This window comes from Plectropomus leopardus, chromosome 23 (assembly GCF_026936395.1).
Source record: "Plectropomus leopardus strain MGB_pleo_1.0 chromosome 23, ASM2693639v1, whole genome shotgun sequence".
Taxonomy (NCBI): Eukaryota; Metazoa; Chordata; class Actinopteri; order Perciformes; family Serranidae; genus Plectropomus; species Plectropomus leopardus.
Window position 1 is genome coordinate 22,900,488 of NC_142198.1, and position 14,036 is coordinate 22,914,523.

Sequence of the window (14,036 nt, forward strand, 5' to 3'; positions counted from 1 at the left end):
TTCAGAGATTTTAATGCTTATAAAACGTTTCTGAACGCAGCACAAGAAAACTGATGATGGTCCGAGTGTTAAAGGGTTAAAAGTTCGCATTCATTCGTCGTCAAAAAAAAAAAAAAAAAATAGGGGCAGGTACAAACTGACAAACGTATCCCGACAGGGGTCAGACAGAGAGGCGGGACAAAAGGCTGGAAAGCTAAAGTAACGAAGACGTGAGCAAAATCAACAATCTGCAGGAAACAGGCTGAAAAAATGAGAACAAGTGAATGTGACCAGACTGGGTCCCATACTGCACTTTCTGCTGGGAATTACAGGTATGTGATATATGTATATATATATATATATATATATATATACATATATATATATATATATATAATGTTATTATTGATCGTTTTTGTATTTACATTGAGATTTTTCTATAAGGAATTTATTGTAGATTATTGTTACAGTAAAAGCTGGTCAGTCAAAGCTACTTTTTCTTACTTTATGTTAATTGTTTAAAAATGTGGATACAGTCATAATGCAAAAACAAACTGTGTAAATACTGTGTAAATATTTATGACCACAGTCATAAAAAAAAAAAATACTGGGGCCAAATTGCAAAATTGCCTTATCAACACTATGTAGACCGCCATCTTTAATACTGGTGGGTTAGGGTTAAAAACATTAAGAGAAAAATTAAAAGACAGAAAATAAAATAAATGCAATTAAAACATGCTATGCAGATGTGCAGGCATCGTATGGAAAAACATGCTTCTTCAGGACTAAATATGATTGTTAACCAGTAATTTGCTGCTAAAAGACAGCTGCAGTTATCAGTTGTGGCTCTAAATGTATTTCTGTTTTGTGTTTTATCGTTTCAGATGATTTCTCTCAGTAAAGATCTTCTTCTTGTGCTGTTGTTGACGGTCTTTATCTTTCTGGGCTTGTCTTTGGTGCGTACATATGGAGATGTAATAATCAGTGAGTCACAAATTAATTTAATCCTATTCATCCTTCCTGATGAATTCTTTTGAATTCTTTATTTTGGAGGGACAAAATTCAAAATGTATTCTCTTTTTTTTAATTGATTTTTTTAAAAAAAATTGCCATGAATTCTTCACCAGTACTGTCCAAAAATAAATAAATAAATAAATATTATATCAATCAATAAGACCTTTTGAGCTGAACAAAGGTTAAATACATTTTTTAAAAAATCAAAATAAATTGTTACAATTATTAAAATGCTGTTGTCTATCTAAATCTATCTCTAGGAAAATGCTGTTGATATATGGAGATATACGATAGTTACGGTTTTCAGCAGAGTGGAATATTAAATTAATCCTGAATCGATCTGCTGTTTTGTATTTGTCAGTTCACAGCATCATGTTCCTGCTGAGGTCTCCTGTGACTGTCAGCGTCAGCGTCGTTGCAGCGACTGTCTTTGCTACATGGGCGTGGAAACGTCACAAAATCAGTAAGTTACAAATTAATCTATTCAAATATCCACATGTATCAAAATCTGTTTTTATAAATTCCTTTTAATGTGAAAGGCCATTCCACCAAATCAGTGCCTTTTACATCCTCAGGACAAGACAAAGATTAATATGCATGAAAAGTATCCCCATAATACATGATACTATCAAACAAAAAAACTACAGAAAAATAATAAAATACCTCATTATTAATAAATATACTCTTTGTCCAAAGTAAAAATTGAAGACAACATAAAACTTTTATAAAAACTACCTAGAACACAAACACACACACAAAGAAATATACATACATACATATATATGTATAAAATATATTTTTATGTATTTATTTATTATTGTTTGTGTTTTCTTCATTTTAGAAATAATATACATTTCTCTGAAAATGTCATTGTATTTTGGTTAAAACACACATTTAATCCCGTCTCTGTTACCCTGAAATACTCTGAGCCCCCTCTAAAGGTTTGTGACATCACAAATATCACATGACCAACAGGAAGTAGCATGACTTCAGTCTCTTGACGGCCATGTGAAAAAAATGTAATCTGTAGTTTGCTTCCTTTATTTTTGGCCATGTATTTTATTATCTAATAATGATAATTAGAACTTTTTTGGGATATTTCCCTTTCTTTTAAATATTTGGGGTTTTTTTTATTTGCAGAACAGTTTCAGTTGCTCATTGCGTTTTTTTCTCTGAGGTGTCTGAACACAGCGAGAAAATAAAATGTTCATTTTTTATCTGCTTTTTCTCTTTTTTGATGCATCAACATTCATCTGGAGAAGAAAAGAAAATGAGAACTTTGGATGAAAACATAGCAAATGTTGAAGATCGACTGATGAACTCTGAGCGGAGCCTGGTGGAGGTGGTCGAAAAAACTGCAGAATCGATGGATCTGTGGTTCACCAGCATGACGGGGATCCTGGTGAACCAGAGAGAGAGATTCAGACTGGACCTGGAGGACGTGCAGACGGAGGAGGAGGACGTCAGAGAGAAGCTGCAGCTCCTGGAGAGGAAAATATCAGAGAGCGAAGACAGAAAGGAAATCGACCAAACTGAGGAGCAGCTGAGACGGAAACAGAAGCTGCTGAGTGCTCAGCGGAGGCTGCAGAGGAGGAAAGACGAGCTGGAGAAACTGCAGCTGAACACCGACAAACTGCTGCAGAGCCCCGAGGCTGCAGGACGACTGACGCTGCTCACAGACAGAAAACTGACCTTAAAGAGAGACGTGAAGCTGCTAAATCAAGAGCTGGAGGACGAGAAGAGAGAGAGAGACGAGCTGCAAAACTCCTGGCTTCTTCTCTTTTAACCCTTTGAGCAGCATCACTTTTCTTTCAGACACCTTTTACAGGTTTATAAACTTTTGATCATTGACCAAATTTGTGCAATTTCTTTCAAAAACGTGGGAAAAAAGGCAACGAACAGCTTGATCAGAAATGTTCCATTAATTGCAACGCATTTGAATAATTTTTTTAAGAAAGCTCGGGTGAATTATCTAGGGAAATAAAGAAAGAAATAAGCCAGGAAAAATTATCATAATTATATTTTTTAAATTATGTTGCAGAATAATTATAATTTTTAAAAATCACTTTGTCTCAATTGCCTCTTTTCAATTTTTTTTTTTTACCTAATTTTCAGGTAATTTAAAAAAATAGCAACATTTTTGGCCAGTTTCTAGGTAGTTTCTCATTTCCACATATTTGTGAAAAAAATCAAACTAGTGATGGCCAAATAATCCCACCAGAGGGCGGTCTTGCTTTTATGAAAAAGGAAAGGCAAATCATTGTGTTTGTATCTGTTTGTGAAACAGAGAGCGCCATCTAGTGGGCTCGGGATAAAAAGAAAAGGTTCACAAGGCTTCATTTGGCTTTCACTTGACGTTTCCATATAATCACAAAGTCCAGCAGCTGCCATATATATTAGACTCACTGTGGGAGCTGAGCTGGAAACAACACACAATCTGGCCACAATTTAGGCCATATGCATAAACACAGCCAAAATTATCAAAAAATGAAGAATGGGAAGCGTGTAAAATGTGGCAGACCGTCCCTAAGGAATAATAAAAATGAAATTAAATGCAGGTGTAGGCGTAATTCCACTTCAGGTTCATACTGGGATTTTTTTTGTTTGTTTTGTCTTTAATTGTGCTCAGTTCCAGCGTCAACATCTGTCATTTGTCTTGCTGTGGTTTGATTCAACATTTGTCCACTTGAGCAAAATTTCAGCTACAAGTAAAGGTTTGAAGAGGAGTTTTTGGCCCACGTGACAGAGCTGTGAGATCTGACGTTGGTGCAGGAGTGGCCTGATGCTTCTGTACCGCAGAGGTAAGCCACACAGGAAGAGGAAGTTTGCATCTGCGTCAAACTCAGGCTTTATTTCAGTCTGATGTTCGGTCAGTCAGCAGCAAGACGCCATGGAGGTCCCAGCTCTCTGCTTCGGACTGTGTGAGTACTGAGTCCCTATTTATATGCAGTAGTGGACAGTCTTTTGTCTTTAACAGAGAGTTACGTAGTCATCGTTAAGCAAACCGATTGACTTAAGTGTCCAAACGGAGTTTGGTAACTTTCCATAAATTTACATTAATACAGTTTAAGGCCTAAATGTGTTTCACTTTCACGTTTCATGATCAGGTTTAGACACAAAAAAGTAATTGCTTCTGAAAAGAGATTTTTTTTCTACTTTATTTTGTTTGTTTTTATAAACGTCTAATGCACAGCTCTCTCCATCCGTCTCCACAGTGATCAATACGTGGTTGTTGCTGGTGATTGAGATTCGAGACAATAATGCTCAGAAAACTCGTAAGTAAAAGTTGATCCTTTAATTCAGTCAACGCCTGTAATCTTCAAAATAAGCATCGTTAACACCGTTTTTGGCATGAGTCAGGTTTACTTTTTGTTCACCTCTGAAACATCACATTTGACAAAATCATTCCCTTTATGCGTCTTGTAACGTCTCTGTCTCTCTTGTTGGTTTCAGATGGAGCTTTTCTTCGTGTCATTCCAGCCAGACTTCAGCATTTTGAATACGAGTCCGTCTCGTTTGTCTGCGAGGGCTTCGATGGAGCTCTTGGACAGGGAGTCATGAGGAAGAGCCAAGGTGAAAATACCACATGCGGCTCTAATTGGGGATTCGTAAGTGAGTCCCACTGCATCATCCGAGGGGTTTATATAGAAGACAGTGGAGAATACTGGTGTGAGACTGGAGACGGAAGGAAAAGCAACGCTGTCAACATTGCTGTTACTGGTGGGTTTACAGGAGCTGAGTTTCCATCACCGATTTGCATAAAACTTGCGAAATGTTGATAAAACACAATTGCAAGATGGCAGTGTTTCCAGTGAGTGATGTTATGGGACTTCCCCTATGGTGATAACATCCCAGTAACCATGGCGATGAATGTTCATAACATTAGTAGCTCTATTTTTATTGCAGTCACCGCACTCGCCGTCATCCAAGGCCACGTAGGCATGTTATGGAGCCATGATGGAAAGGCGAGCTCCTGATACGTGGGAGTGGCCACATATGAGGGATTTCTGGGAGTTGATAGTCCACAATTTCACAGAAGAATTCTGGATTCAAAATTTCCGAATGATTTGCTCAACTTTCTCTGAGTTATGTGATGCATGAGGGAGCCAGTTCCTACAAGCACATAGCCGTAGCATTGTGTGACCTTGAAAAGCCAAAAAAAGTGTTTCCATTGCAAATTTGCCAAATATGGCTTTTTGAAATCACCTGAAATACAACCTCATGTGAGTGTAAAAACTTTTTTGCAATACATATTTTCAAATTTGACATGTTTCCATTTGGCATATTTTACATTTGCAATCAATTTGTGCAATTTAAAGGGTTAATGGAAACCTGCCTAGTGACTGTGTTCATTCACATGCATGTTTGTAAGGTTTATCTTCAGTGTCATTCAAAATAATAATAACACTGTATGTTGTTCAGCTGGTTCGGTGATCCTGGAGAGTCCTGTGCTTCCTGTGATGGAGGGAGACACCGTCACTCTGAACTGCAGAAACAAGAAAGCCTCTACGAACATCTCAACTTCCTTCTATAAAAATGCTTTTCTCATCAAGAATGTCTCTGCAGGACACTTAATCATCCACAGTGTTTCCAAATCTGATGAAGGACTCTACAAATGTCTCAGCTCTGGAGGTGGAGAATCCCCACAGAGCCAGCTGACTGTGAGAGGTGAGATATAACCTGCATGAAACTACAAGATTTTTTCCAACTTAAAGACACCGAAACAATTAATTTATGCAGCATATACCTGCAAAGTGCTGAAAACGTGAACAGTTCCCAAACGCCACAGTTCTAACATTGGCGGTTTTGTTCCAGAATATCTCAACGATGCTGTCCCCTTTTGTTCGGATCAACTTCCCGTCCTCCTCTACTTTCTCATAAAGACTGTTACAACGATTTTATTGGTGACTCTACTGCTGCTGGTGTTGAGAAAACGTCACTCTGGAGAAAGCAGACGTATTAACTGAAACCAAAACCAGCTGCCTGCATAAAAGCAATATGTGGTTATACTTTGTATATTGTATATTTATATAAACTGTACATAGAGCAACTTCTCCTGGATTTGTGGACTGCCTTTTGTACCAAAGACAATTATTTAAGGTTTATCTGCATTTAATTGAGGTACAGTGAGGCACAGCCAGTCAGTGCTCTGATGGAGAAAGTCTATTGGAATGCTGATGCTTGCTTACAGAGCTGGATAAATATGGGTGTCATCTGCGTAACATGACATTTTATCTTAATTTTTTTAAAGGATTGCACCCTTGGGAACTCTACTGGTTATATATGCATAAATAGCAAGTCTTTATGTTGTGATTATGATAATTAAGCTGACTAATTTGACTAATTTGTAATTCATACCAGTATCATAACATTTGTTATTCTGCATAACTAATAAATAATTTTCGTACAAATTAATTTATACTAATTTTTCTATAATTAGTATAGAAAATGAATTATTAGCGTGATATATATCTTGTTTTGTTTGTTTAAAAGTTTGTACCTTATTTCTCATTTGTGTGATTCACTTAATGAAATGTTACTGTGTCATGTGCTGAGACCACTGCACATCAAAAGACAAGTTATTCAGAGGTGGATGCAAGTTGAGATATTCATTGTGTTTTTAGACCACACCATCTCTCTATAATTATGATTATTGCTTGCGTCTTTTTTCAAACCCTGTGCAGAATAACCACACTATCTCTACAGTTCTGTAAAAAGAGACTGGGTTTGTTTCAGCAGAGGAAACCAACCCAGAGAGCTGCAGTCATGCTTTGGTTTTGATGTTAATAGCTGCAAAATATTTGATCTGTTAAATATAGCTGAGCTGCACATAGAGACAGATACAGTGTGAACTAGTGCTCCCCTCTAGCTCCCTTAAAAATCATTAATAGTATAAATAATTAGCTATTTTTAAGATATTTTTTCACTACTGCTAAGTAAAAGAAGAACTCCAAATTGAAAGAAAAGTAAATAATAATATTTCTGTTTCTGGACATTCAGCATGAGACATTGTTAATTTTTCCATCCATGTTACATCATAAAAATGAAATAAGGTGCGTAAACATTTTATGTATTCACAACCAAAACTAAAAAGTAACTGCAGTCCATTTTATAGAAATTCAATGTTACATTTAAATTATGCATTGGCAATCTGAAACATTGAGATCTGTTTAATCCCTGCAACACTTTCTCTGCATACGGCCCGAGCATCTAAAGGTAGTTCAGCCATTCATGAGCTAAATGTACAAAATACCATATAAGGTTTTCTAAACTCTTCATTGGGATCAATTCACTGCTTGCTTTTCCTTGGGTCTGCATTTGATGATTACCTGACAGGAAGCTCTCCTCTCAAGTCATTTAAAGTAAAACTAATGTTAAGTTCTAATTCAGGTTTGCACTGTTAAAATACAAAGGCTCTGACAGTTGACCACCTGATAAAAATATCTTTATACCCCACTCCTCAGCAACTGAGACCTGAGACGGTTGAAATGCTGAGGCCCTTTTCTCTGCACAGGAAAAGGAAGTCTTAACCTCCACTGATTTCAAATTTAGCTGTTTTTCAGTCTGATAGTCAAACCGTCAGCAGGAGGACACCATGGAGGATGCAGCGCTCTGCCTCAGACTGTGTGAGTCTGTCCTTTTTTTAATTAAATCAGATCTAAAAAACAAAATGTACTTTAAATTAACAGCAAAATCACTTATTATATCAAGGTTGATTATGAGACATGAAAATGACTAAAGTCTGCTTAATTGTTTGAAAAAAAAGACCCTTTAGATTTGATGTAAAGTAAAAACTGTGCAGAGCTACATAAATTCTCAATTATGTTAACATGGCATATAAAAAAATATACATGCAAACTTTATTCTGGTGTATTTTGCATATCATTGGTATGTTAAAGGAACACACAATTTCAAGAAAAACTCTACTTATGTATGTACGTTTTATATACACACACATACATATACATATAATGTTTCGGTGAAGTGTGCAGTGTGCCCTGTCTGTGTTTTCCCATTATATCTGTTGTTTTTGTGTGAATATTCATGCTGCATATTTCTGCTGTAGATGTTTAAGGTTGTGCTCATTTTAAGTCCTTTGTGTCCAGTTGAGTGCAAATTGTTTCTTTCAAAAAAATGGAAAGAGGGCAACAAGCAACTTAACATAAATGGGGCAAAAATTAGCAAATGGGAAAAAAGTTATGCATGTATATATGCACGTTAATAAGGACGGTTGATAATATTTTGTGCTGTATTTCTGATACATGGCTCTCTTCTGTGGTCTCCAGCTGTGACTGTGCTGCTGCTCACGGTTCCCCCTCAGAGCAGCCTCTATGTTCAAAAAGCTGGTGAGTTTGTGAATTAACTTTATAGTATTTACAATATTTCTATATTGTTGTTATTTGTGTGATATTTGTCTTTTTGTAAGTGCAAATGTGAGAACTTTAACCCGAATCAACATCTGTTTTTCTCCTTATGTGTTCAGATGCCTTTTCACAAGTTTTTGAACCTTTGGAGTCAAAGAAAAATGGTTTGATTTCTAAAAAGAAAAAGAAGGAAATTCAAGAAAAACAATAGAAAATGTTCTTTAAATTGCGAGGAATTAGAAGATTTTTTTCTTTTTAGAAATGTAACTGATCACTACTTCTAGTTCTCATAATTATATATTTATAATTATTTTGCAGATTTATTATGATTTTTTGTCTGTTTTTTTGTTTTGTCTATTTCTTTATTTCGTCCTTTTTTGTAGCAAATTTTCAGGTAATGTTGTACTTTTACGTATTTCTTGCTCAGTTCTTGTCTTAGCATTCCTCTCCTGTTTTTGAAAAAATTCATGACAATTTGGGTCAAAGTGTTACGGAGTGAGGAGGCTATGCCAGAGGACTACTTTTTGTCTGTGAGTGGAAATAAAAATCAAAAAGAGATCTCTTTCTTTGTTTTTCTCACTGTCACAGATGCAGCTTTTCCTCGCATCGATCCAAACAGACTGCAGTTCTTTGAATATGAATCCATCTCAGTAAGCTGTGCGGGGTTTAAAGGCTCATCAGAATGGAAAGTGATGAAGAAGAGTCCGTCAAATACGACTCAGTGGGCGACATCGTCTGACTTCTTACGCATTACACCTGCCTTTGCAACAAACAGCGGAGAATACTGGTGTGAAAACGCAGAGGGAGAGAGAAGCAGCACTTTAAACATCAGCGTTACTGGTATGTTTGGCAAACACTAATAAAAATAAATAAATAAATGCATTGATAATGATGATTTTTGAAAGAAGAAACTCAAGAGACACTTTACAGAAGTAATTAATTCAAATAGTTCATAAAATAGAAAAAATACAAAATTCACAGACACCCAAACATAACAATTCATATGATGTTAAACACTAACTCAAGTTTAAGCTTATTATTGTTTGAAAATGAAAAAGTGTTGCTAAAACCTCCATCGTGCATTTTGTTTCTTGTTGTTCAGCCGCTGATGTGATCCTGGAGAGTCCTGTGCTCCCTGTGATGGAGCGACAGACCGTCGCTCTGTGCTGCAGAAAAAAGGCAGCAACCTCCAGCTTAGCTGATTTCTATAAAGATGGCCACTACAGTCAGACTGGATATCAAGGCCAGGTTATCATTCATAACGTCTCCAAGTCCAACGAAGGACTGTACAAGTGCAAAATCTCTGGAGGAGGATCAGCAGAGAGCTGGCTGGCTGTCAGAGGTGAGACATAATAGTTGTATTTATGCCTATCTTGACATGTTAGTGTTTGAACTGAGGAGATGCTACATGAACTCACAGCCCGTCAAACCCTCTTTTCTCATGGCGTTTACAGCATATGTTGCTGCTGCACCTCAAGACGGTCAGGAGTCGTTTACTCGTCCTCCCTACGATGGACACGTTGAGCTTTCCATCCTGTTACCGACTGTTTTCACCATTATGTGTGTGGCTGTGCTGCTGTCAGTGGTGGGAATACTTCAGTGTCGGAAACACAAAGGTGGGTGTGAATCGGGTCAGTTTGATGTTACATGTCTGCGACTGCTGTAAGGGCACGATACCGTATACGTAGATCACAAATACACAACATTTCTTCACTACCTCAGTTTCCACAGAAAACTGAGCTAGTGAAGAAGTATCAGAACTATCCACAGAAGCATCTTTATTTTCTTTAGAGTTTATTGAAATTTCTATGATGAAAGCCACATAAACAATGTTCCTAATAGTCCTCAAATGATGTCCCTTCTTTTTTCTGTCTTTTTTCCATGTAGTCGCGTGTTTTTCCGCTGAGATGCCAACAACAGGATCAGATCCAGATAAGTATAAAATAGGTGATGATAACAAACATTTCATAAAGTATATTGTGCCATTATAGAAATGAATTTAGGTGATAGGTACCTTATCATTTTTAAGATTAAATTCATGGTTAACAGTATCAACATGGGTGTATTACCCAGCAGACAAACCCAGGCATCTGTATGAATTCACTGTTATTAACTTTGCATTTCATATCAAACGTAATAAGTCTCCAGAGGCGTAAAAAAAAAAACCCTCAGTCACTTTAAAGAAGTCACCAGAATAGTATATATTTAAGCGTATATTTCTGTTGAATATGTTTATTCTTGTTGTTTTTACTTGCTCCAGTCTGCGAACATGCCCCCATAGCTGAACCACGCATGGATTTATACGCTAATATCACAGAACACAGAAACAAAAGAGGTACTTCTCTGACTTATTTTCATTTTAACTTACTAATGTTGAAAATAAGTGTCTCTCAGAGATAACCGTGCTGCACTTTAATGTACGCTTTCAGGCCAATTAGCTTATTGCATTTTAATCTGCCTTTGACAGCTACTTTTGTTGAAATATAGCTTTATCCTTGTTATTTTATATCTTCCAGTTCGTGGACGTCCCCGTGTAGCTGAGACACACATGCCTATATATGTTAATATCACAGGAGACAAGAAGAAAAAAAGTACTTTTTTATTGAATCTAATTTAAATTCTGTAATGCATGGTTTGTGTTTGAATTATGCCGAGCAGAAGTGTTTCTAAGTTTCAAAGTTAACCAGACTGCACACTTAAATCTGCAGCTGCTTTGTGGTTTTGAGGCCCACTTAAAGTGCGGACATCACGTGTGTGAATGTTTTCACATGCTTTTTTTATTAGATCAGTATGATGTCTAAGGAAGTGTTGGTCCAAAAGTGAAAGTTTGAGATTCTTTAACAAAACTCTCCCTCTCCAAATGAGAACATTAGGCTAATCATGTCTGGGCATTGGGATTTTTCTGAGTAGACTGATGTATAAAAGTAACCATCATCAGCAAAATATTGATCCAAATGCAGGTAAATTTATGGATGTGTGTTCACTGTCTCTCAAACTGTGTTGTCAAATTACCTACCTACTGACTCGATCATTTCTAGTTTATGGTTTTCTGTTGAAATAATACTTTGTTTATTTTACAACTTGTCGCAAAGCAAATTCATCTGATCAAAACGAGACGTATGCTATTGTCGAAAAAAGAGAAAGGCGAGAGGTACGTTTCATCTTCTGTCACATTTAGTTTGCATAAATGCAATAATACTGTCAGTGGAGGACAAACAACATCATTTCTGTGATGCAACAGATCATTCAACTGAAATGAGAAGTTTTAACAAAACATTGGTGCAGTCAAGCTTTTCTTCAGGCCACTCCGACGTGGTTGTGTGTAATAATAATAAACACGAAGCAGCTTTATGTGAAAGCGTCATTGCACTGACGGTATTAGATACTATTTTAATAGTGAGCAGCTTATAAGATTGGAACAATGAGACCACATTGTTCTCTGTGATCTCTGTTCACACAGTCGATGATACAGAAGATGCCGTTAATGAGAACTGTGACAGTTTTTTAATAGATTAACTGTATTCAACTACTGACCCTATAATTTTAGTCCTGATTAGTTTGACCTTGAGTACACACTAATAACTCAACCTCAACAGAAAATTAAAACAGTGTATCAAGACCTATGATAGCAATTTAAGTTTTGTAGTTACACAGTTCAAATTCATCCAGCACTTTATTCCAGCCAGTCAATTATAAAAGCAGGTTTATTTGATTACCAGAAATAAACGTGTCATCTGCAAAGTTTTTCTTTAACTTTTTATTTCACATATTTTTATGATAAGATGAAATGAGATAAGATTTGCTTTTATTGTCCCTGTAACCATACATACACATTCATCAGCAACACATACACCAAATAAACCTACTTACATCATTATTGCATTTTCTTTGAAATTTTAGGTTCTGGATTGACAAATGTAGCTCATTCAAGCAAAGCCAAAGGGAGGAAGCAGAGAGGTATGATGTACAATCCATCACTTTTGATGAGTCAGTATAATTGTGAATGTTGTTACTTTAAAGATAAAATCTGGTGTTATTTGCACAATAAATGTACGGAAGCCCTGAGGGGCAAGTGAGATTTTTTTTTCTGGTGGTGTATTTTCTAAGTCTCAAAAAATCTTTTTGTTGATTTGTGAAATATAGTGAGAAAAAAAATTAATGAGTAAAAAAAAAAAAAAAAATTGGTGTGAGAAAAAAAAAATGGGATGGGGGATTTTATTTTATTTTATTTTTTTAATTTTTGGGGTGTTTGTGTCCTCTCATGTTCAGAAAATGGACCACAGGGAAGAATAAAAAGTCTCACTTGCTCCTCAGGACTTTTGTATAAATGACAAAGTACACAGAAATGTTATGATTACACAGTACTGCCTGTGGCAGAAAATAAGGTCAGTTAGAAAGTAAGGATTACTGCTCTGTCAAATCATTTCACCTTTTTTATTTTATTCTTTTTTTACTATCTTGACGTCTGTATATCACGTGTCTCTTCTAGGTAGCTGAGTGCAGAAACACCTGACTGAAAATGGATGAGAGATTCTGTTAAACCACGGTTTCATAAATGTATTCAAGATGGACTAATGCAAATAATTGTGGCTTCTGCAGTAATTTGTAACTTTTGAATGGCATGTATATTTTCTTACGTTTTGAGATGCATCACAAAGTTTTGCTTTAAGCTTTCTGCTTAGTAAAACCAAAAATGCAACAACAATAATAATAATAATAATTATATATATATATATATATATATATATATATATATATATATATATATATATATATATATATATATAATACTTTGTAGTCTGCAAATCCAGTAGATCAAAAAGATCAGCTATAAATGTCAGGTTTTGGTTGCAGTTCTTAAAGAAACTATCAGGTTAAAAAAAAAAAAAAAAACCTGCTGGAAAATATAAGAAATCCTTCAGTTTGGAAAGTCTGAGTGAAGCGTTGCCGCTCTTCAGTCTGTCGATGTCGACTGACGTTTTTCCCTCGTACGCTGGGTTTTGACCATCCAGCAGGTCCCGACCGCCACGTCTCACATACACAACCTGGGCAAAATGACGTCATCACCTGCTATTGCAGCGATTGGCTGAGATGAACCAATCACCTGAAAGCAATCTGAGAAGAGCTCAGCATATTCACCCAACTGAGTATTTTTATGATTTACTACTACTAAGTATAAAAGCACACATACCTTTTGTGATTTTCCTCCTGCTGAGTTTGCTTCCTCTCAGTTAAAACATTGTGGACTCGACCCTCCTGGTATGAGGGAGTGCCACACTGTGGGATTACTTTACTGTTTTACTGTCACTCAGCTGCAGTTTACATCTATGTACATTGTTTGAAAAAAAAAAAACAGGTTTCTGATTAGCTTTTAGTCAAATTTAGTCAAATATTTTGAAATTTTCTTGGTATTGGAAATGTGTCAAAATCTTTCTTTTTTCAAGAAAAGCTCCCGCGCACAAAAAATTATTATTATATGTGACGTTTCGGTATCTTCCAAGTGTTTTCAGTACTAAACCGTCATCATAAAGTACATGTCTGATAAAGGCCTATATTTGTATATATATATATATATTTGTAATTAAAACATGTCTTTCATTTATTTTTATCTTTTTATTTTTATTTATTTTTTAAGCCGTACAGAAACAGGTTATTGATAGGCATACATGGGGGTAGATG

General features: G+C 36.0%; 3 protein-coding genes across 8 annotated transcripts; all 3 read left to right on the plus strand.

Moving 5' to 3' along the window:
* The first annotated feature begins 167 nt into the window (after positions 1-167).
* LOC121938659 (uncharacterized) lies at positions 168-3,058 on the plus strand. 3 transcript variants are annotated; one of them, XM_088073543.1, is made up of 4 exons: positions 168-311; positions 864-963; positions 1,355-1,456; positions 2,253-3,058. In XM_088073543.1, exons 2-4 carry the CDS (start codon positions 864-866, stop codon positions 2,777-2,779), a joined length of 729 nt encoding a protein of 242 aa, XP_087929669.1. In that variant the 5' UTR covers positions 168-311; the 3' UTR covers positions 2,780-3,058. The 3 variants fall into 3 exon arrangements, with proteins under 3 accessions (XP_087929669.1, XP_087929670.1, XP_087929671.1); XM_088073544.1 differs by having other exon boundaries at positions 170-311; positions 2,256-3,058; XM_088073545.1 differs by having other exon boundaries at positions 227-311; positions 864-935; positions 2,256-3,058.
* Positions 3,059-3,214: 156 nt separating this feature from the next.
* LOC148185778 (low affinity immunoglobulin gamma Fc region receptor II-a-like) lies at positions 3,215-6,043 on the plus strand. The gene is made up of 5 exons (XM_088073534.1): positions 3,215-3,914; positions 4,209-4,268; positions 4,447-4,713; positions 5,416-5,661; positions 5,809-6,043. Exons 1-5 carry the CDS (start codon positions 3,884-3,886, stop codon positions 5,958-5,960), a joined length of 756 nt encoding a protein of 251 aa, XP_087929660.1. The 5' UTR covers positions 3,215-3,883; the 3' UTR covers positions 5,961-6,043.
* A 517-nt stretch (positions 6,044-6,560) lies between these two features.
* Positions 6,561-13,082, plus strand: LOC121964666 (low affinity immunoglobulin gamma Fc region receptor III-A-like). Of its 4 annotated transcripts, XM_088073481.1 has the most exons (11): positions 6,561-7,619; positions 8,280-8,339; positions 8,946-9,197; positions 9,460-9,699; positions 9,812-9,973; positions 10,245-10,304; positions 10,618-10,692; positions 10,874-10,948; positions 11,450-11,508; positions 12,258-12,314; positions 12,847-13,081. In XM_088073481.1, the coding sequence occupies exons 1-10, from the start codon at positions 7,589-7,591 to the stop codon at positions 12,267-12,269; spliced, it is 1,026 nt and encodes a 341-aa protein (XP_087929607.1). In that variant the 5' UTR covers positions 6,561-7,588; the 3' UTR covers positions 12,270-12,314; positions 12,847-13,081. The 4 variants fall into 4 exon arrangements, 3 of the variants coding, with proteins under 3 accessions (XP_087929607.1, XP_087929608.1, XP_087929609.1); XR_015775674.1 differs by having other exon boundaries at positions 11,450-12,314; positions 12,847-13,082; XM_088073482.1 differs by lacking the exon at positions 11,450-11,508.
* Positions 13,083-14,036: the final 954 nt, after the last annotated feature.